Raw genomic sequence first — 22,240 nt, 5'->3', positions numbered from 1 at the left:
CACGGTCATTCCTAAAGAGGAAAAGTACACAGTGGTGCTTCCCAAGCATATCCAGTTAGCAAAGAAGGCTCTAACTGCCTGCTAGGCTCCTTTGTCAACCCATAGTCAGCAAGATTTCTTTTGGCTAGCTCTAGGGTATGTGCAGGTGAGACTAAGACCCTACCTTCCTCTGAAACCAGCCCTGGCAAGGTTTCCCCAGCCAAGACCCAAGGTCAACTTGATAGAGGCTGCCAGGTAGCTTCTGGAAACAGGCAATCTTGAGCTACTAGTCACTGCCAGGCAAACTGAAATTCTAAAACTCAAAGCCACAGCTGGGGGTCAGGTACCCAAGACCGAAAATTTCCTGATTACTGATCAAATATAGACTTCAGTTCCATCCAGGTCTTACTGGAGCACCAGAGAGAATGGGGTAGGGAGATCTTCAAAAGAATTCACTTATATCAAAGGGTCAGGACAACAACTTGGAAAAAATTCCTAACATAGGGGACAAAGTAATAGCACAGAGGTAAGACATTTGCCTTGCATGTGGATGAGCCAGAACGAATCTGGGTTAAATCCCCAGCATCCTATATGGTTCCCCAAGCCTGCCAGGAGCAATTTCTGAATGCAGAGCTAGAAGTAACTCCTGAGCACCACAAGGTGTGGGCCAAAGCCAAAAGATAAAAAAAAAAAAAGAATTCCTAATACAACAGATTTATGCAGCTACCTCAAAGTTTTCAAAGCAACAAGTCCAATGATGCTAATACAATGAAGTTATTAATGGGAGAGAGCTTGGACAATGATAGAATACATAAAGTATGGAAAAGTCCAAATAGAAATCATAGAGCTATGGGGACGGAGAGATAGCATGGAGGTAAGACATTTATTTGCCTTGCATGCAGAAGGTCGGTGGTTCAAATCCTGACATCCCATATGGTCCCCCGAGCCTGCCAGGAGTGATTTCTGAGTGTAGAGCCAGGAGTGACCCCTAAGCGCTGCCGGGTGTGACCACCCAAAAAACAAAAACAAAAACAAAAGAAAACAAAAAAGAAATCATAGAGCTAAGGAATAGAGCAGCTAAATTAAAGAAGCCAAATTTGAATCAGCTCACAAAGTACTGAACACTATCCAAAATATCCAACAAAGAGAATTAAAAACAATGAGGAGAGACAGTGCAAAAGTTTAGGTGCTTGCCTTGCATGTGACAAACCCCAGAACTGAGACAAGTGATTCTTGAGTACAGTGTCAAGAGTTAATTTGGGTGAAACCCCAAGTGACACCTCTTCAGTAAGTAGGGACAACGTAAATGCTAGGTAGATGGTTCAGAATCAAAAAAAAGCAACACATTTCAGGGGGATCAACTGAGTGAGAATTTGAAGAGAGTTGAGAATTTTCCTAAGCTGAAAAGGGGATTAGACACCAGACATAGACAATTCAAAGCTCCAGGGCTGGAAGGACAGTGGCTTGAATCCCGGCATCCCCTGAGCCTGCCAGGAGCGATTTCTGAGCATAAAGCCAGGAGTAACCCCTGAGCACTGCCGAGTGTGACCCAAAAACCAAAGAAAAAACTTTTTTTCAAAGCTCCAAAACAAATAAATCCTAACAGATACACATGACACATGTAATTAAACTGGCAAAACTCAAAGACAAGTGGATGAGGGAGGAACCTGAGTCTGATCCCAAGTACCACCACATGTCCTTACAGCTGGCTAACTGTGACCAGTTGTGCTGCAAGATTTCCAGCCCACTACAACTAGGTTTGTGCAAGCACTGCAACTGAGATGTGTGATCCCTAGGGAGAATGACAACCAGAATGCACAGGAATACAACTAAAAGGAGTGATTCCCCAGCAAAAGTGTGCAATCACAACTTAAGTATGTGAATTACAATCAGACATGCTTGTCACCCCATCAACAAAGTAATAACTGAGACTGATAAAATTAAATACTACGTGTTACTTTAAAAAGAAGCAAAAAATAAAGTTTCTAAAGGCAACAAGATAGAAGGCTACACATCAGACTTAAAGAAACCCTCAAAGGCTGTATTAGATTTAGCCACAGAAATTTTATAAGGCCAAAAGGCACATGATATAAACAAAGCGTTAAATTCTTCATTAAAAAAACTCCAACCAACCAAAAAATCTAGGGGCCAGTGAGGTGAGGCTAGAGGTAAGGTGTCAGCCTTGCAAGCGCTAGCCAAGGAAGGACCATGGTTCGATCTCCCGGTGTCCCATATGGTCTGCCCAAGCCAGGGGCAATATCTGAGCGCTTAGCCAGGAGTAACCCAGAGCATCAAACGGGTGTGCCCCCCCCCCAAAAAACCAAAAACAAACAAAAACAAACAAACAAAAAAAAAGACTGTTAACTGAATGGAAAAAAAAATTCTCCTCTAATTCGGGCTGGTGAGGTAGCGCTAGAGGTAAGGTGTCAGCCTTGCAAGCGCTAGCCAAGGAAGGACCATGGTTCCATCCCCCAGCATCCCATATGGTCCCCCCAAGCCAGGGGCAATTTCTGAGTGCTTAGCCAGGAGTAACCCCTGAGCATCAAACAGGTGTGGCCCGAAAAAAAATAAAAATGAAAAACTCCAACCAAGACTTTTCTACCCATCTAGGTTATCACTCAGATTTGAATTAGAAAGTTACTAGTGCTCACTTTGGCAGCACATATACTAAAACTGGAACAATACAGAGAAGATTAGTGTGGCCCCTGCGCAAGGATGGCATGCAAATTCGTGAAGCGTTCCATATTTTAATAAAATAAAACAAAATATAAAAAAAAAGAAAGTTATGACTACTTTTTTGTTTGTTTTGGGGTCACACCTAGCAGTTATCAAAATTTCTCCTGGCTCAGGAGTCAATTCTGGCAGAGCTTGGGGAGACCATATGGAAAGCTAGGGATTAGGGTGGGTTGTGTGCAAGGAAAACACCCTACCCACTGTGCTATCGCTCAGGCCCCCAAACTTCTGAGGAATTTTTCAGACAACAGTTCAGACTTACTTCCACTAAACAGACACACCATATCTTGGTTTTCAGAAAAACCTGTGGTGCTTTGGTGTTGCTTCCATCTTGTGCTTGATGGCTGCGACTAACAAGTTTGAGGAGCCATGTGCAGGGACTAAACTCAGGGTTTGGGAATGCAAAGTATGCATTCCAGTCTTTTGAGCTATCTTCTCAGCCCCTCCAAGATATACTTTAAAGACTTTATACTTTAAATAGTATATACTTTAAAGAAAAGGACATCCCATTTGGATGTATCAAGATATCTAAAAACATAAAATGTTAGAGAATAACAGTAAGAATTCTTTATTTGCAAATTAGTTTAAATTTTAGATACTGTACTTGTTAGTATAAAAGTTATATTTGTTATTTTAATATTTACTGCTTCTCACCATGTTCGAACTAGGGCAGCTCCATAGACTCATTCTTTTTCCGAATGAGATGTAAACTGAGCCATGAAAGATCATTGAGTACACCAATCCATGCATCTTCAGTCACACACACACTCTCTCTCTCTCCCTTCTTCCCTCCTTCCCTCCTTCCAGGCAGCTGAATCCATTCCCTCTTCTCTCCTCCCCCCTCCTTCTTCCCTCCCCTCCCCTCCCCTCTCCTCTTCTCTCCTCTCACCCTCCCTCCTTAAAGGGGGCATGTTTGACCTCAGCAAACACTGTCATAACAAGCTAAGCCCCGTGTTTATGTCTTTGTATGTCTCTGGAGCTGAGAGTTGCTATGTCCTGCTTCAAAAAGCTACGCATTGCAAAACGTGCTAATTGTAGCCATTAATCCAGACATCACCTCTGATTAAAAACTCAGCTCGAATTATTTTATATATTTTTGTTTTGCAGGTTAAAGTTTTTTTTAATAAAGATACTATTTACAGTCACACGGGGGGGGGGGCGCAAAAATGTTTTCTTCTTCTTTGGGGGGCATGACAGAAAATGATTGAGAAGCACTGGACTACACCAATTTAATAGAACAGTAAACAGAGCTTACTAAATCTTTTGCCATTGTATTAATAACATCATTAGAGATACAATAATTTTCACTAATGTGCTTGATATTGCATGTTTTCCTTCTCTTTTGTCAGTCAAAAGCTTCATCGAAGTCAGTCTGCTTTTTGCTTCATGGCCTCTCTCTCTGCCATGTGACTGCCCCGCCAAAGCCAAACTCCTTTCTTTATTCAAACCAACTCCCATACCAGAGGGGGAAGATCAAGTCAGATACAAAAGCAACTATCCAGTGGGCTTCTACATCTCAAATAAAGAGGTTACTGGGAAGTGGAAGTTGGGGAATACCTTTGTTTAGGGTTTTACCTAGATTCACCTTACATTATGTGATGCATTTTCTTTAAATAAATGTAAAAAATAAATAATAAAATAAAATGGACTGTTTCTGGGCTGGAAAGATAATACAGTGGATAGGGGCTTTCCTTTCATGTAACAAACCTGGATTCAATCCCCAGCACCCCATCTGATCCCCCAAACCCACTAGGAGTGATTACTGAGAGCCCTCAAGAGTAAGCCCTGGGCCCGGAGAAATAGGACAGCAGTGTTTGCCTTGCAAAGGTGGTTGGTTTCGAATCCCCGGTGTCCCATATGGTCCCCCGTGCCTGCCAGGGGCTATTTCTGAGCAGACAGCCAAGAGTAACCCCTGAGCACCGCCAGGTGTGGCCCAAAAACCAAAAAAAAAAAAAAAAAGAGTAAGCCCTAAATATTCTGGGTATCGCCCCCAGGAAACAAAATAATAATAAATTTAAAACAATGAAAAATAACAAAGCAAAATAAAATAAATGACTATGAAAAACATTTTAAGACTACTCTGTTTATCTACTTTATCTGGATAAAGTTTTAGTAGTTTGTAGATTTTAAGAAATAAGTTTGTGGGACAGGCCGGGAGAGATAGCACAGCGGTGTTTGTCTTGCAAGCAGCTGATCCAGGACCTAAGGTGGTTGGTTCGAATCCTGATGTCCCATATGGTCCCCCGTGCCTGCCAAGAGCTATTTCTGAGCAGACAGCCAGGAGTAACCCCTGAGCACTGCTGGGTGTGGCCCAAAATCAAAAAAAAAAAAGAAAAGAAAAAAAAAAAGAAATGAGTTTGTGGGCTGGAGAGTGACACTAGAGGTAAGGCATCTGCCTTGCAAGCGCTAGCCTAGGACAGACCACGATTTGATCTCCTGATGTTCCATATGGCCCTCCCAAGCCAGGGGCGATTTCTGAGCCCATAGCTAGGAGTAACCCCTGAGTGTCAAACAGGTGTGGCCAAAAAAAAACAAACAACAACAACAACAAAAAAGAAATGTTTGTTTCATTCAAGTTTGCAAAAGTTGTGTTCCCAAAAACTCCTTATGATCCTTCTAATATTTTGGGGCCACAGGCTTTATAATGAAATCTTTAATCCATTCCTGATAATGATATGGCATTTGATATTTTGAGCTTCCGGAATAATCTCTGTAAGTTATGGCATAGGCTTGTGAAGTAAAATAAAGTGCAGTTTATTGAGCTGCCATTTGAAATTCTCTGGTAGGCGAAGCAATAGCACAGTGGTGGGGAGTTTCCCTTGCACACAGCCATCCCGGGACAGACCCAGGTTCGATTCAGGGCATCTCACATGAAATTCTCTGGGAGAAAATCCTGGTGTCTGGACTAACTTACTAAGCTAATAAATTGAGCGACTACCCAATACTCATTTTTTTTCCTAGCTTCATTATGTTTGGCTTGTCATTGCAAATATTCTTTATAGACAAACCAAACTAAGTGATTTAGTTTAAGACTGCTTCCACCAAATACTCATGTTTCTTAGCAGATAGTCCATTTTATTTTATTGAACTTCAAGATAACATGTTTCACAGATACCATGTGTGGTATCATTTTTCTAACAGCTTAGATGAAGAAAGATAGTACTTTTGAATTAAAGTATGTGCATTTTTGAACTCATAATATTACCGCACATTTAGGATAGTGTGATTTGACCAACTTTTATATGCTCTGAAAAACCAGAACATTTGTGCGCTCCCCTTACCACGATACTTGCTAGTTTAGAATTGAACTTGCAAAATCTCAGCGGTAAAGCCTAATAATCAAAATTACCACATGAGAGGCTGGAAAGATAACACACTGAGAAGGGTGCATGCCTTGCATGCAGCAAACCCAATTTGATCCCACCGTTCCTTATGGTCCTCCAAAGCATTGTCAAGAGTAAATCCTGAATGCAGAGCCCTACGCATCACTAAATGTGGCTCAAAACCAAACAAAATTACAATATGTACTCCTTCTTAAAGAACTACTTGACAAAGTGACTTCACTTTAGGAGCAAATCAGGTTTTCCTTTCCCATCTCTTTTTTCATAAATGCAGTCCCCTAGTTTTTCTGAAGAAAGCCATATCTCTGACTTGCATTGTATCTCTCTGTGGTATACAACCAAGAGATTTAACAAAAAACTAACTCTAGGCCAGAACTAGAAATATTTGTAATTTTTTTCAGTTCAGTACCTTGACTATTCTATTCCCTATTATCAAACACACTGATGAGGGGAAAAGGTAATCAGAATAATGAAAGAAATCATGTTCAAGAAATTCTAAATGTATTATTAACTTATTTAACTCAAAAAATTAAAAGCAGAATGAACTGAGATGCTGTCACGTATTTATTATCACATTCATTTGAATAGAAAAATCAAATCAAAATTTGTCTGAAGAAGATAGCTTGGACTGGTTGGCTTAACAATTAAAACCGACCTTAAAAATTACATTAAATCAGGGCCGGGAAGGTGGTGCTAGAGGTAAGGTGTCTGCCTTGCAAGCGCTAGCGTAGGACGGACCGCGGTTCGATCCCCCGGCGGTCCCCCCAAGCCAGGGGCGATTTCTGAGTGCATAGCCAGGAGTAACCCCTGAGCGTCAAACGGATGTGGCCCAAAAACCAAAAAAAAAAAAAAATACATTAAATCACGGTTATTTTCATAAAATGAATCAATGAAGCAGGCAGAATTCTAAGATGGTTTCTAAGATTATTTCCCCTTGACTGGGGTTAGAGCTGTATGAGAGAATATCGCTATAGGGATCGGTTTACCATATAAATCAATGGTATTTGTAAAGTCTCTTGTTGACTTTGAGTTTGTCAAATGAAGTCTAAATGAAGTTAGACTTGAAAAGACAGTTTAGAAACAAAAAAGATGAGCATTATATACATTTCTGTAAGTTCAAAAAAAGTAAACACAGGTTACAAGCAGTTTTTTTGTTTGTTTGTTTATTTGGTTTTGAGGTCACACCCGGCAGCGGTCAGGGGTTACTCCTGGCTCTGCACTCAGAAATCGCTCTTGGCAGGCTCAGGGAACCATATGGGATGCCGGGATTCGATCAACTGTCCTTCTGTATGCAAGGCAAACGTCTTACTTCCATGCTATCTCTCCAGCCCCATTACTGTTCTTCTTAATGTGTGTTAGTCTCTGTAGAATGAGATATCCATTGTTTTGATTTCTATCTCCCTGATGATTAATAACGTGGTGCATTTTTCATGTGCCTTTTGGCCAAATATTCATATTTCATTTTTGAGGAATTTTCTGTTCCCCATTTTTTAATCTGTTCCCCATTTTATGATGGGGTTAGATTTTTTGTTAAATTTTACCAGAGCCTTTTATATTGGGTAAATAATCTCTCCCATTCCATGGGCAAACTTTGCAACTTGGTCAATATTTCCTTTGGAATACAGAAGCTTCTTAGTTTAATGTAGTCCATCAATTCATATTTGCTTCCAATTGCTTGGTCAATTGAAGATGCCTTTAGTATCAATGTCATGGAGAATTCTGGCTACGTTTTCTTCTATGTACCTATGGATTCAGGACTGATATTGAGGACTTTAATCAATTTTGATCTTACTTTTTGTGCATGGCATTAAAAAGAGGCTTGAATTTGTTTCTCTGCATGCTGTCAACCAGTTTTACCAAGACCACTTGTTGAAGAGGCTTTCCTTGCTCCATTTCGTGTGTGTGTGTGTGTGTGTGTGTGTGTGTGTATTTTTGGGTCACACCCAGCTGTGCTCAGAGGTTACTCCTGGCTCTGCACTCAGAAATCACTCCTCCCAGGCTTAGGGGACAATATGGGATGCAGGGAAACTAACCAGGGTCCTCCTAGGTTGGCCGCATGCAAGGCAAACACCCTACCATTGTGCTATCACTCTGGCACCTACTTTTTCTTTTATCAAAGATTAACTGTTCATATGTCTGAGGGTCTCTCTTAAGATATTCAACTATTCCATCAATCTGAACTTCTGCCTTTATTCCAATACCATTCTGGTTTTCTTTTCTTTTCTTTTTTTGCTTTTGGGCCACACCCTATGATGCTGTGCCACAAGCTTTGGCCCAACCAATACCATGCTGGCTTTTTTTTTTTTTGGTTTTTCAGGCCACACCTGTTTGATGCTCAGGGGTTACTCCTGGCTAAGCGCTCAGAAATTGCCCCTGGCTTGGCTTGGGGGGACCATATGGGACACCAGGGGATCGAACAATGGTCCTTCCTTGGCTAGCGCTTGCAAAGCAGACACCTTACCTCTAGCGCCACCTTACGGCCCCATACCATGCTGTTTTAACTACTACTACTACTTTGTAATACAATTTGAAGTTGGGGAAAGTGAAGCCTCCCATCTTTTTCCCAAAGATTGCATTAGCTATTCGGGGTGGTGATGGTGGTGGTGGTAGTACTTGTTGCAAAAGTTTCAGGAGTGACTGATCTATTTCTGTGAAAAATGGCATGAGTATCTTTATAGGGACCACACTGAGTTTGTATAATGGCTTGGGAGTACTGCTATTTTAATGATATTAATACTCCCAAAGAGCAGGAGATCCTAGTATCCTCTTCTATTACTTGAGGTAGTGTTCTATAGTTTTCTTTGTATAGGTCTTTCACCTATTTAGTTGAGTCCAAAGTTTTGATTTTGTATGAATGGGATTTTTGTTGTGGTGGTAGTGTTTTGGTTTTTGTTGGGGGACACAACCAATGATGCTCAGGGGTTATTCCTGGCTCTGCTCTCAGGAATAACTCCTGGCAACTGCAGGGAACCATGTACAATGCCAGGGATCAAACCCTGGTTGGTCTTTTGCAAAACAAGCGCTCTACCCTCTATCACTCTAGCTTGGTAATTTTGTTTGTTTGTTTGTTTTGTTTGGGTCAGACCCAGCAGTGCTCAGGGATTACTCCTGGCTCTATAATCAGAAATTGCTCCTGGCAGGCTCGGGAGACCATATGGGATGCTGGGATTTGAACCACCATCCTTCTGCATGCAAGGCAAAAAGCCCTACCTCCATGTTATCTCTCCAGCCCTAGAAATTTTTTTAATACCTCTTCTCTTTCATTATTTGTATATAGGTAAGCCTGGGAATTTTGTGTCTTACTTTGTAGACTGTTGTCTTGCTATAAAAATCTACTGTTTTTAGAAGCTTGTTGGTAGTCTTGGATTTTTTAAAATATGACATCTACAAATTGTGTGAACTTAACTTCCTTTCCTATCCGGATGCTCTTGATATAATTTCCTTGTCTGATTGCTATGGCAAGTACTTACAGTATTATATTGAATACAAATGGTCGAAATGGGCAACCTTGTCTTATGCCAGATCTTGGTTTTAGTTTTTCTCTATCGAGTACAATGTTTACTGTAGACTTGTAAATAGCATTGACTATATTATGGAAAGTTCCTTCAATTTCTATTTGTTGAGTTTTTATTTTGATAGATACTGGATCTTATAAAATACATTCTCTGCATCTACTGATATATGATTTTTATATTTTATCTACATGATATATTATTATGTTGATTGACTTGCGCATGTTAAACCATTCTTGCATGCCCAGCATGAATCTACTTTGCCATGGTATATGGTCTTTTGTTTCGTTTTGTTTTGTTTTTTTTGGACCACACCTGGTGACACTCAGGGGTTACTCCTGGCTATGCACTCAGAAATTGCTCCTGGTTTGGGAGACTATATGGGACGCCAGCAGATCGAACCATGGTCTGTCCTAGGCTAGTGCTGGCAAGGCAGACACCTTACTGCTCTGCACCACTGCTCTGGCCATTTGTTTTTTGTTTTTGTGTCACACCCAGTGGCACTCAGGGGTTACTCCAAACTCTGTGCTCAGAAATCGCTCCTAGCAGGCTCAGGGGACAGATGGGATGCTGGGAATCAAACCAAGGTCCATTCGGGGTTGACTGCGTGCAAGACAAACACCCCAATCTCTCCAGCCCCTCTTTTGCTTTTTCTTTGTGAGTCTTGCTAGTGGCATATCAATCTTGATTATTTTTCAAATAAAAAAGTTCTTAGTTTTATTATCTTTTGAATTGGTTGTTGGTATCCAGTTCATTAATTTCTGCTCAAAGTTTTAGTAATTCCTTCTTTCTGCACACTTTTGGGTGCTTTTGTTGCTTATTTTCCAATTTCTTAAGCTAGACAGTCAAATTATTTATTTGGGCCCTTTCTTCCTTTCTGGTGAGTGCTTGCAGATCTATAAACTTTCTTAACACTGCTTTTGCCAAATCCCTCAAGTCTTGATAGCTCATGTCTTCATTCTCGTTTGTTTCCAAGAATCTTTTGATTTTCTTTTTGATTTCCCTTCTGACCTACTTGTTGCTCAGTAGTCAGCTGTTTCACATCCAAGTGTTATGATTTATTTCTCAGTTTGTTTGTAATTTACTTCTATTTTCAGTGCATCATGAGCTACAAAGATAACTGATACAATTTCTAGCCTCTTGATATTTATGGAGGCATTTTGTGTCCTAGCATGTGGTCTACCATGGAGAATGTCTCATGTATATTGAAGAATGAAGCAAATAATTAAAAAAATTTTAATACATAGTTTGCTTGCTTTAAATTACTGTAAATAAGCGATCTTACAAGCAAAGATCTTACCAGCGAAATTACATCTACAGAAATAGAAACTACTAACAGAATTGATTCAGAATCTCAATTCACTCTGCAAAAACTAGCAATAATATTTACTCACAGAATGAATTAACTTTAAATAGAGCAAACAGCCACACAGATGTCACTAAATGCATATCAATGGTTTTGTAATTATTTTTCTGTTATTGCTTATATCTTTTTAGTCAACTATATTTTATTAATAATTCAATCCAAAAGCAAGGTTTTGAAATCTTATTATCATAGGGAAAATCTGAAAAAACTGGGGTGGGGAGACACTGGAATGAAAGTGGAGGGAAGTGGACATTCTGGGGGAGGGTGTGGTACTACAAGTTTCATAAACCACAATGATTAAATTAAATGTAAAAGAAAAAAGTGGAAAAGTCAAAAATTTCAAAAATATAGTTTCCTGTTATAGAAAATTATGAAATAAATTAAGAATATACATTTTTAGGCTTAGAAAATATTAATTCTTTCCCTCTCTCATGCTCCAATTTATTATTGTTCTGTTAGGACAACAAGAGGAGGTCACAAGATAATAAGAGAATATGCCACATAGTTGTGGCGCGGTGCTACTAGAGGTAAGGTGTCTGCCTTGCCAGCACTAGCCTAGGACGAACTGTGGTTCGATCCCCCGGCATCCCATATGGTTTCTTGAGCCAGGAGCGACTTCTGAGCGCATAGCCAGCAGTAACCCCTGAGCATCACTGGGTGTGGCCCAAAAAACAAAACAAAACAAAAAAAAACCAACAAAAAAAAAAACCTCACATACTTGGCTGTATACTTTAATCGTAATGCTTACATATACATTTGGTCACAGTGAACTTTGTGGAAGTGCCACAGATCCAGATCCTGAAAGTCAGCCCTGCAGGAACCACACTCAACAACAAGGGGAGATATAAAATAATCTGACCAAGTCACACCTCAAGGCTAGCACTCTACCATTAAACTACTCTCGAGCTCCATTAATGATTTCCAAACATAAAAATGTTGTGTATACATATATATAATATGTAATAACTATGTAGGGGATGTGGGATAAAAGTTAACAGAGAAAATATAATGTTTAATTTTCTGCTTCTAAATACTTTTTCATGTATGTGAGAATAGTAGAAATAAAATGATTAAATCTTTTTTTGTGTGTGTGTGTGTGTGGTTTTTGGGTCACACCCGGCAATGCTCAGGGGTTACTCCTGGCTCCACGGTCAGAAATCACTCCTGGCAGACTCGGGGACCATATGGGATGCCAGGATTCGAACCAATGACCTTCTGCATGAAAGGCAAACACCTTACCTCCATGCTATCTCTTTGGCCCCGAAATGATTAAATCTTATTTCCAGATTGTTATATTTTAAAAAACAGATGGGACTTCTAAACTTTTAATATTTAATATGGGCCAGAGAGATACTTTAACAGTTAAGACACTTGCCTTACATGTAACTAATCTAAATTTAATCCCCAACACCACACGCAGTCCCCAGAGTCCCACTAGAACTAAGACTGAGTCATGTTATGAACATTTATACAGGAATGTCCTGAAAGCAGGGGATGCACCAGTTTTAGATTGGACACAAGAGAAAGCGTCATCAGGAAAGAAATGTCTGTCAAATATTTAAAAGTAGTAGAAAAGATCCAGATATCTGAGGCAAAGTTGGTTTAGGCAAAATAAATATCTAGAATAAATTAAAAAAAAAACCTGCGATACTAGGAACATGCCTCTGTGTTACAGGAAAAATGAAATCTGTACAGATAGGAATAAAATAAAAAAGGAAAGGAACAGTAGTAAACTAAGTAGAAGTAAAGACAGAAGGAGAACAATAACAGATTGTGGAGGACCTAGCAGGCCTTTCACAAGACTTTAAGTTTCAGCACTGAGAGTTGAACAAAGCAATGACAAGAACTTGTATTGATAGACTCAATAGGCAAAGGTAGAAGAGAGAAAATTAATTAAAACAGGCTATGTTAATAATCTAGGACATTGGTTATAATGACTAGTTCCAGGCTAGAAAAGAAAGAAAAGATTGTTGAATATAATTCATAATAACCTGAATCTCGCATAAATTACATTAACATAAGCATCATTGAAAGCAGAGTTCAAAATGATTACCTGGCAGATTAGATGTCAGTTATAAAAGAAAAAAAAGGAATCAAAAGGATAACTCAAGATTTTTTTTTTTTTTGGTTTTTGGGCCACACCCGTTTGACGCTCAGGGGTTACTCCTGGCTATGTGCTCAGAAATCGCCCCTGGCTTGGGGGGACCATATGGGACGCCGGGGGATCGAACCATGGTCCTTCCTTGACTAGCGCTTGCAAGGCAGACACCTTACCTCCAGCGCCACCTACCCGGCCCCATAACTCAAGATTTTTATATTGTACAATTATTAAGGGCAGAGTAGCCATTTGCAGATATGGTCATACTACAAAAGGATTTAAGTTTTCAGGGCAAAAGAGACTCAGCTTGGTTGAGATGTGCTTCAAACCTCTATGTGAAAGTATCCAGAAGCTTTTTAAGTTTGATTACCATGCTCAAGCCAGAAATAAAAATTCAGAAGGCGGGGCCAGAGAGATAGCATGGAGGTAGGGTGTTTGCCTTGTATGAAGAAGGACGGTGGTTAGAATCCCGGCATCTCATGTTGCCCCCCCCCCCCCCCACCGAGCCTGCCAGGAATGATTTCTGAGCCTAGAGCCAGGAGTAACCCCTGAGTGCTGCCCGGTGTGACCCAAAAACAAAAAAATTCAGAAGGCAGGGCCAGAGCAATAGCACAGCAGAGAGGGCTTTTGCCCTGCAAGCAGCCAACACAGGACTGACTGGTTTGATCCCCATCAACCCATATGTCCCCTGAGCCTGCCAGGTGTGATTCTTCATTGCAGAGCCAGGAGTAACCCCTGAGCACCACCGGATGTGGCCCAACAACAAACAAAAAACTCAGAAGACATTAGTTGCGAATGTGAATTAATCGGATCTCAAAGAAAATGACTGTAAATAAAAATAGAAGTCTAAATACTAAGTTCTAAGGATGTCAAAATGATGTAGATGAAGATATACTAAGGAGAAAACCTTAAATTAAGCTGGAGTGGGATTGAGAGGATAGAGTTTGGTGTCCTAGAATCAAATGAAAGAATTTCAGAGAGTAAGAATAAAAGGGTGGGCCCGGAGAGATAGCACAGCGGCGTTTGCCTTGCAAGCAGCCAATCCAGGACCAAAGGTGGTTGGTTCGAATCCCGGTGTCCCATATGGTCCCCCGTGCCTGCCAGGAGCTATTTCTGAGCAGACAGCCAGGAGTAACCCCTGAGCACCCCCGGGTGTGGCCCAAAAAAACCAAAAAAAAAAAAAAAAAAAAGAATAAAAGGGTAACCTTCAAGAGCTGTTCATCAGTCCACTGAGGGGGTAAAAAATAAAATTCTCTATAAGCAAGATGTTTAAGAGGGGAAAAAAAAAAAACCCTGGCATTAAGAATTATTAGAGTGTAAGAGTAGTTCAAAGGTCTAGATCTTACTATTATTTTTACTATGTTGTTTCATCTATACATATAACAATGAAGTATACAATATCTCTCACATTTCAAAAACTTTCTACTCGCTATCATACTTCTTAAGTACAAGAGGAAAAGGAATCTTAGGTTGTTAATTTTTAACATGACTATGAGATAATGCTAAATCCATTAGCTCCATTAAAATTCATTCCAGTTTCAAATATGCACACTATAGAGGATATAATCAACTACTATTCCCTTGAAAGAGAAAGAAGCACTGGCTATATAAAAGTCTAATGCTTAATTTATGTCAAATTCTAACATAGGTAATGCTTTATATGCTTAGCAGAAAATACTGTAATAGAACACTACTGCTCCAAATACTCCATACAAAAATTGAACTGAAAATAGAATATTATTACTAAATCATGACTGACCAGGAGCTAAATGCAGCGAAGTAAAACACATTCCAAATGGAATTCTGACTGAACCTCTGAGGTCAGTCTGGGTCATCATTAGTTTGGAATAATTCCAACTGATGCCTTTTAGCTATTCTGTGGCTTTAAAAAATCTATACTAGACCGCATGTCACAAAAAGAGGATTTCCTATTAATTTCTAGCTTTCAGTTTAGAGTAATGAGAAGTAATTTTCATCAAATTATTCTAATGAATCTGTTAAATAAACAACCCTTTAGGGTTTCCTATTAACAGGTAGCCCACCTATAATCGTCCCCAAACCTCTTTCCTTTCACTAAGTCTTAATCCATTAAAACAAAGTTCCATTCTAATTTTTCCCTAAACATCAAATTCATTCTTCCCTTCTGTTTTGTTAACCCTACTGATCTTTTAGATAACTGCTTACTTCTTTTCTGCTGTCTCTCCTGGGCTTCTCTGCCACAGCCACTTAAAATTAGGAGGCTTTAAACACGGAGAGCACACCAAAGAATCAAACTCCCATACCACTCAGCAATACCACTTTTTGGCATCTATCCCCAAAATGCACAAACACTAATTCTAAAGGATATATGCATAACATATGTTCATCTCAGTGCTTTAAGATAATTTAAAAGTTTTATTAATGTGGACTGGAGAGATAGTATAGCCAGTAGAGTGCTCGCATTGCATGCAGCCAAACCAGGTTCAAGCCTCAGTAGCGCATAAGGTACTCCTGAGCCTCCAGGAATGATCCCTGAGCACAGAGCCAGAAATAAGTCATGAGCACTGATAGATGTGGCCCAAAACATATATTATATAATAATAATAATAATAACAACAATAAGAAGAAGAAGAATAGGGAAGAGACTTTTTTTAAGGTGCAGGACTTTACTCTGAGGAGCTGGGGGAGGGCATGCCAGTCAACAGGACTTCAACCCTAGGTACAGTACCTACAAACTACAGGGTAGAAATAGGTTTTGTGGTCACTGGCAGGCCCCTACTTAACAATCTCTTCCACCCTTGCTGATAATAATACTGTTGAATACCATATTGGATCTCATTCTCCATAGTAACAAACTTGGGGTGGTTGTGGTGGTTGTGGTGGTAGTGGTGAGTTCCTGCAGAAAGCTCTACTACTCTTTGTAAACAGTTAAACTATCTGGGGGTTGAGAAACATTTATCAAAATTGCTTAAGACTAGCAGAAAAACTGGGGCTGAAGAAACAGTACAGAAGATAGGACACTTGTTTGCACACGGCCAATCCGGATTCAATCACCAGCAAGCTGCCAGGAGTAGTAATTCCTAAGTGTAGAGCCAGAAATAACCCCTGAGCATCACCAGGTGTGGCCCAAAAACAGAATTAGCAACAAATAGACTCATCCCACATGTGAGTGCTAACAAGTAAGCAGGACCATTACCAAGAGAAAGCACCCTGCAAAAATTCCAATGTATCCAGTTAGCAAGAGGCCCCCATGGCCTCTGCTATGTTCTTTTGCCAGCCCAAAGCCTGTCAGATTTTGCTCTCCAGCTGTACAGTGTGTGTTATGTTACCAGCTGGGGTTGAGGTCCCAGGGTCTTCTTAAACACTTATTCACATTCCTCAGTCAATGCCAAGGTCAACTTAACAAAGGATGTGAAGACCTGTTTGAGCATGGTACACAAAGTACCTAGGTACTTCCTGTCTCCAACCCCTGGTCACTGCTAAGGTCTACTTAAACTTGGTGCCAAAGATAGGGCAAAGCATCTGCATTTGTAAATTCCCACACTCCTGCCAGGCTGTCATGGAACACCAAACATAAGAGATATAGAACAGGGTCCCGGAGAGATAGCACAGCGGCGTTTGCCTTGCAAGCAGCCGATCCAGGACCAAAGGTGGTTGGTTTGAATCCCGGTGTCCCATATGGTCCCCCGTGCCTGCCAGGAGCTATTTCTGAGCAGACAGCCAGGAGTAACCCCTGAGCACCGCCGGGTGTGGCTCAAAAACCAAAAAAAAAAAAAAAAGAGATATAGAACAACTTACTTCTTCATTAGCTCAATCCAGGAAAAAAGCCTCGTAAAATGACAATTGTTACTTAAAGACTTCAAATTAACAATTCCAATAATGCTCACAGAAAGGAGATCAATGGAATAGATCTCCAATGAAGGCAGAGAAAGCACAAGAAAGTACAAATAAAAGACCAAACAGAAATCAGAACTACAGAAAAAAGTATCAAAAGCCATGGAAATAGCTTAAAAGACTAGTGAACATACTTTACAAGGCATGGTTCAATAGCTCACTTGCTTAGGTTAACTGCTTTGCAGACATATGGCCTAGAGCCCAAAATTGGCACTTCTGCTCTATAAGCCTGGCAGCTCTGTAATCTGTGCCCCTACTACGCTACAAAATCATAAACTACTACTGGCCACACAGCCAGATACATGTTAAGGACCACTAAAAGAGGAGTGATGACCAATGAACACCATAACCAATGAATGACTATTGCTGTCAGGATATGCAACCCCTAGTTAGCACTTGATAAGCACCATAAGTTGTGTGCTCAACTACGACTGCAAGCTTTGGAGAACAAGTATGCAAGCACCACGACTAAAGGAGTGCAACCTCCATAAGCACTGTAGCCTAGAGTGCAAGCAACTCAACTAAAACTTTAAAAGGTGAGTACAGCCAGGCATATACCTGTGTAGCCATCAGTCACCATATTATAACAAACAACACAAGTAAAGAGGAGAGACAAGGTAATTTAAAAAAGAAAAAGAATACCTACCTAGGAGCCGAAGCGATAGTACAGCAGGAGAGCATTTGCTTTGTACGCAGCTGCCCAGAATGGACCTGGGTTCGATCCCCAGCACCCCATATGTCTCCCTAAGCCAGGAGCGATTTCTGAGCACATAACCAGGAGTAACCCCTGAGAGTTACTGGGTGTGGCTCAAAAACAAAACAAACAAACAAACAAAAAACAACTATCTAAAACAAAGCAAAACAGTAGCTCAATTGAAAAACAGAAGAGTGTGTCAACAGCAGAAAGGAAGAAATAGAAAATTAAATCAGTGATTAAGCCCAGAGATCTGAGAAAAGTGGTGGAAATCATCCAAAAAGATCAGCATCAGGTTGGGTTAAAGAGCATATAGTGAGAAAGGTGCACCCAGCCTTGCACCTAGCCACGGGGGTTTTATCCAGTAACCCATAGAATGCCCCAGAGTCCCCCAAAAAGTGATCCCTGAGTCCAGAGCCAGGAGTATGCCCTGAGCACTGCCAGATGTAACCTAACACTTAAAAAAAAAGCATCTAAAAGAATTAAAGACAGTAAGGATGACAAAGAGTCATTAGGAAAGCATGAAGAAAACAATATTCTCATCATAGGGTTTCCAGAGAAAAGAAAAAGGGAGCAGTATTCTTATTTTAAGAAATAGCTGGGAACTTCCTACAGGTAAGAGGTAAGACACCCAGATCTAGGAAGCTTGACTAAAGAGTTCCAAGTAAAATAAACCTGGACAGATGACTACCAAGATGCATTATAATCCAAGGTTAAAGAATCCTAAAAGTAATCAAGAGAAAGTGAAGAAGTTCATGTATACACAAACACTATAAGGCTATCAGAAGATTTCTACACAGAAATTTCAGAAGCCGAGAGAATGACACGATTTATACAAAATATTAAAATGACTTCTAACTAATGCTACCCACTAAGGTTACCACAGATTTAAAGGAGAAATAAAAGGTGTTTCAGGCAAAGAACGGTTAAAGGAATTCACTCTGACTGGCCCTTCAAAAAGTACTTCAGGGACTTGTATAAAAGCAAAGATAGTAAGATACCTACGAAAACTAAAATGTGGAAAAGAAAAAGAATGATGGCTCTTTAACTATTTTCAAATTTATTGACTTTTTCTAATTATTTCCATCCTGTTAAGTTGGAGAATTTTCAATTTCCACTATTGTATACTCAGTTCTTCAATCGTATATTTGTTTTTTAACTAGATCTTATTTCACTGATGAGTTCATACGATATGATTAGCAATTTCTCATTCCATCATAATAGTATTTATAATAGATGCCTAATATTATTTTGCTCCGTTCAACATCTGGCTCACATAAGGGATGATTTATATTGATTTTACTTTTCTCTGAGGATAGGCCGTGTTATTCTAATTCTTTTCCTTAATAATTTTGAGTTGTATATCAGCTACTTAATATAGTCCGAGTATCTAGATTTTATTACATTGTACCTCCGAAAAAATATTGTTTATTTTTCAGATTTTAACTCAGCTGACTCCTGCAGTCTACGTCTTGGGTAGCAGCTCAAATTTCTGCTCAGTTCTTTTATCCTTTAACAGGATTCGTACCAGTCCTACATCACTGTACATTCCTACGGCTTTAAATAGTGGTAGTTTCTTTCGGTTTTCGATTTTTGTACTACTAAGAACTGTTTTCTAACAATACTAATGCAACATGAACAGATTTCACCAAAAAAAAAAAAAACAAAAAACAAAAACCAACTAACTCAATTATGATTGTACAAGAACTACCAGAACCCGATTCCTATCTACCTCCTTTTGACCTCTTCTTGTTCCACTCTGTTCCTGCTAGTAAATCACCAAACACACAAAACCTTCTAAAAATACATCAAAGTAGTTCTTCAGGATCATCTTCTTTGCTTTTTCACTGCCTGGCATTTCGAATCCTTAATCTTCTTCACTTACACTTAGGTATAATGATAACTTTTATTTAAATTACCTAACCTATATGTCAAAAAACCATGAAACTTCTTTGCAGACGTCACCTGACGCTTTCTTCAAAACTCAACTCTGAATAAGGAAAACTGCGACTGTATAAAATGGGACTTGCCTATAAACACAAACATGCGAATAGACCTGTGTGAAGGTCCAGAATACTAGAACTGAATACCACAAGATGTCTTTTCACAAAAAAAAAAAAAATGCTACCTTAGAAGCTGGTGCTTAGTTGACTCTCCGTTATTTTCAAACTTCTTTCGGGGCAATTTTGCACGAAAGAAACAAGCGGGATGGAGCTTCTGACACCTCCTACTCCGCCTCCCAGCCCAGCTCCCATCCTGAACTGTGTCCCCCAGGACCTTTGGGGGTAGGTAGGATGAAAAAGGACCAATGCGACTGGAACCTAAATTCAGCTGCAGCGACCAGAGACGCCCCCAAACTTGGAAGACTGCAGAATCTCGAGCTGCATCGTGCCCTTAACAACACTACCAAGTGAGAACTGGCACCGGGTGGAGGAGGAGACGCTTCTCCAGTTTTCCGGGGGTGGGTAGGTAAAGGGGATCCCTTAGGAACCCGATCTCAGAGTCAGGGCCTGCCTGTCATCCCCTCCCTGGGGGCGGGGGGGGGCACATCTGCACGCAGCTGGAGAAAGAGGGGGGGGGGGAGATACCGCCTGCAGCGAGCGTCCTAGAGGCCTGGCTTGGGCCCTGCAAGCGAGCACGCGAGGGGCACCCCCCAAAAAAAACAGCAGCTCCGTTGCCAACCATCCCGGGGCCTGCAAGCGCGCCTCCGGTGGCGGCCACTTTCCCTTTTTGCGCGGATCCCGCCGGGGACGGGGTCCCGGGCGGAAGTCTGCGGGCGGGCCCGAGAAAGGGAGGCGAGAGGCGAGCGACGCCCTCTCCGCGCGTCCTTCCGAGCACCGGGCCGGGAGTCAACACACAAAAGCGGAGAGACCCCCAACGTCCTCTTGGGGGGGGGCGCCCGGCCGCCCGGCACTGACCTTGCGCAGGGCCGCCACCAAGAGGCCCCGCCATTTCGGGCTGTTCTCGTCGCTGAAGAACTCGTAGGGCTGCGGCGCCTGCTGCATGGCCCCGGCGGCGGCGCTGTCCGCATCGGGGGGCGGCCGGGCCGGGCCGGGCCTGGACCTGACCCGAAGGGCGGGCGCACGGGCGGACGGGCGGGCGGGACGTCCCGGGGCCGCCTCGCCCGTCCTCGCCTCGGTGAACAGCGCCGCGCCGCGCCGCGCCGCGCCCCGCCGCCGCCCGCCGCCGCCTCCCGCCCGGGCCAAGGCTCGCGGACGGCCGGGGCGGCTGGAGCGAGGGCGGCGCCGGCGAGCGGGCGCTGCGGCTCCCTCCGAGGGCGGCTGCCGCGGCCCGGCCTCCCTTCGCCTGGCCTGGCCTGGCCTGGCCTGCCGCAGCGTCTCAGGCGGCCGCGGCCGAGATCCTCCGCCGCCTCCTCCCGCAGGCCCCGCGGCTCGGGCGGCTCCTCCTCCTTTGTCTGGCTCCGCGGTCCGGGACGCCGCGGCCGCCGCGCCTCGCCTCGCCGCGCCGCGCCGCGCCGCGCCCCCGCCCCGACTCCCGCTACGCTACGGCCGAGGCGGGCGGAGAGCGGCGGCGGCGGCGGCTCCTCTGCTCATCGCCTCGTCTCCTCCCTCCGGAGCGACGCCTCCAGAGGCCGTGAGGGAGCGCGACCGCCCTCCCTCCGCCCGCAGCCCGGCGCTGCAACCCCGGGCCCGGCAGGACAGGACAGGAGGGGAGAGGAGAGAGAGAAGAGGAGAGGAGAGGCGCGGCGCGGCCTGGCCTGGCCTGGCCCGCCCCCTTGGCCCGGGCTCCGGCTGGAGGCTCGCGGGAGCCCCGCCGCACTGAGCATGCGCGCCGCGCCGCGGCCTGGCCGCTGAGGGACCCGGCTGACAGAAAAAAAGACGGAGAGACGCGGGGAGAGGCTGAGTCTCTCTTTGGCCCTTGGCCCAGGGAAGGGGAAGACGTATTGCCTCTCCCCGCCCGGGACTACGGCTGGAAGCCTGCCCGCCTGCTTGTGAAGAAATCCCAGCATAAGTGAATGGACTCGGCCCTTCCCTCCTCTTGGAATATGGTGTCTGATTTTATTATGCCTTTGTGCAACCCCAGGGTTGGCTGCTCTGCACTGAGATGATAGTCACTAGGTAGTAAGCACATTAAGTCATTAGGTGGTACTAAACCAGTTAGAAGAGCCGTGTTACAGGAATTGAAAACAAAACAAAAGCAAAACAAAAAACAAAATAACCCTCTCAATCACCGTAGGACCTGGACAGGCTGATGACAGTGATGTTCTTCCTCAAACTTGAATTTTCAAGATCTTTTCGCTCTTACAGGTGTTTTAGAGAATCGTTGCTTTTTGGGAAAAACTCTCCAAAGATCTTTTGCCTTTTTTGTTTTTGTTTATGTTCCTTAATGGTGCTCTACAAAGAGTGTAGGTAGTAGGGCCCATAAAACTTGTCTCAGTCCTCGGAGTTGAGGGATACTCGTTAACAACCCAGAAAAAACTATTCCAACCTTCTGAGCGACCAGGCACAGGCTCTGAGAACATCTCATTAGTATCCACACCATCCCACTAAAAGCGTCTCAGCCCGTAAAGGGAGAAAGACTGTCCTCACCACCAGCAGTGAAAGAGGCGAAGCAAGGAAAGGGTGCAAAAATCCCAGTAGATCTTTGTCACCCTTCTGTAACAGGTTCAGTAACCAAACCTCT

At 42.5% G+C, this 22,240-nt stretch overlaps 1 protein-coding gene and 1 non-coding gene across 2 annotated transcripts in view; one reads left to right on the top strand and one right to left on the bottom strand.

Moving 5' to 3' along the window:
* Nucleotides 1-20,641, bottom strand: part of SOS2 (SOS Ras/Rho guanine nucleotide exchange factor 2) — an 87,290-nt gene extending 66,649 nt beyond the window's left edge. Inside the window, exon 1 of the mRNA XM_049767018.1 lies at nucleotides 20,515-20,641. Within this exon, the coding sequence (XP_049622975.1) occupies nucleotides 20,515-20,601 (87 nt within the window). The 5' untranslated portion in view covers nucleotides 20,602-20,641. The remainder of the gene's footprint in view (nucleotides 1-20,514) is intronic.
* Nucleotides 2,623-2,729, top strand: LOC126003246 (U6 spliceosomal RNA). The gene has a single exon (XR_007493778.1). It is a non-coding gene; the product is annotated as a U6 spliceosomal RNA (small nuclear RNA).
* Nucleotides 20,642-22,240: the final 1,599 nt, after the last annotated feature.

The sequence above is a fragment of the Suncus etruscus genome, chromosome 2, assembly GCF_024139225.1.
Source record: "Suncus etruscus isolate mSunEtr1 chromosome 2, mSunEtr1.pri.cur, whole genome shotgun sequence".
Classification (NCBI taxonomy): domain Eukaryota; kingdom Metazoa; phylum Chordata; class Mammalia; order Eulipotyphla; family Soricidae; genus Suncus; species Suncus etruscus.
This window is presented reverse-complemented; position numbering and strand designations above follow the sequence as displayed.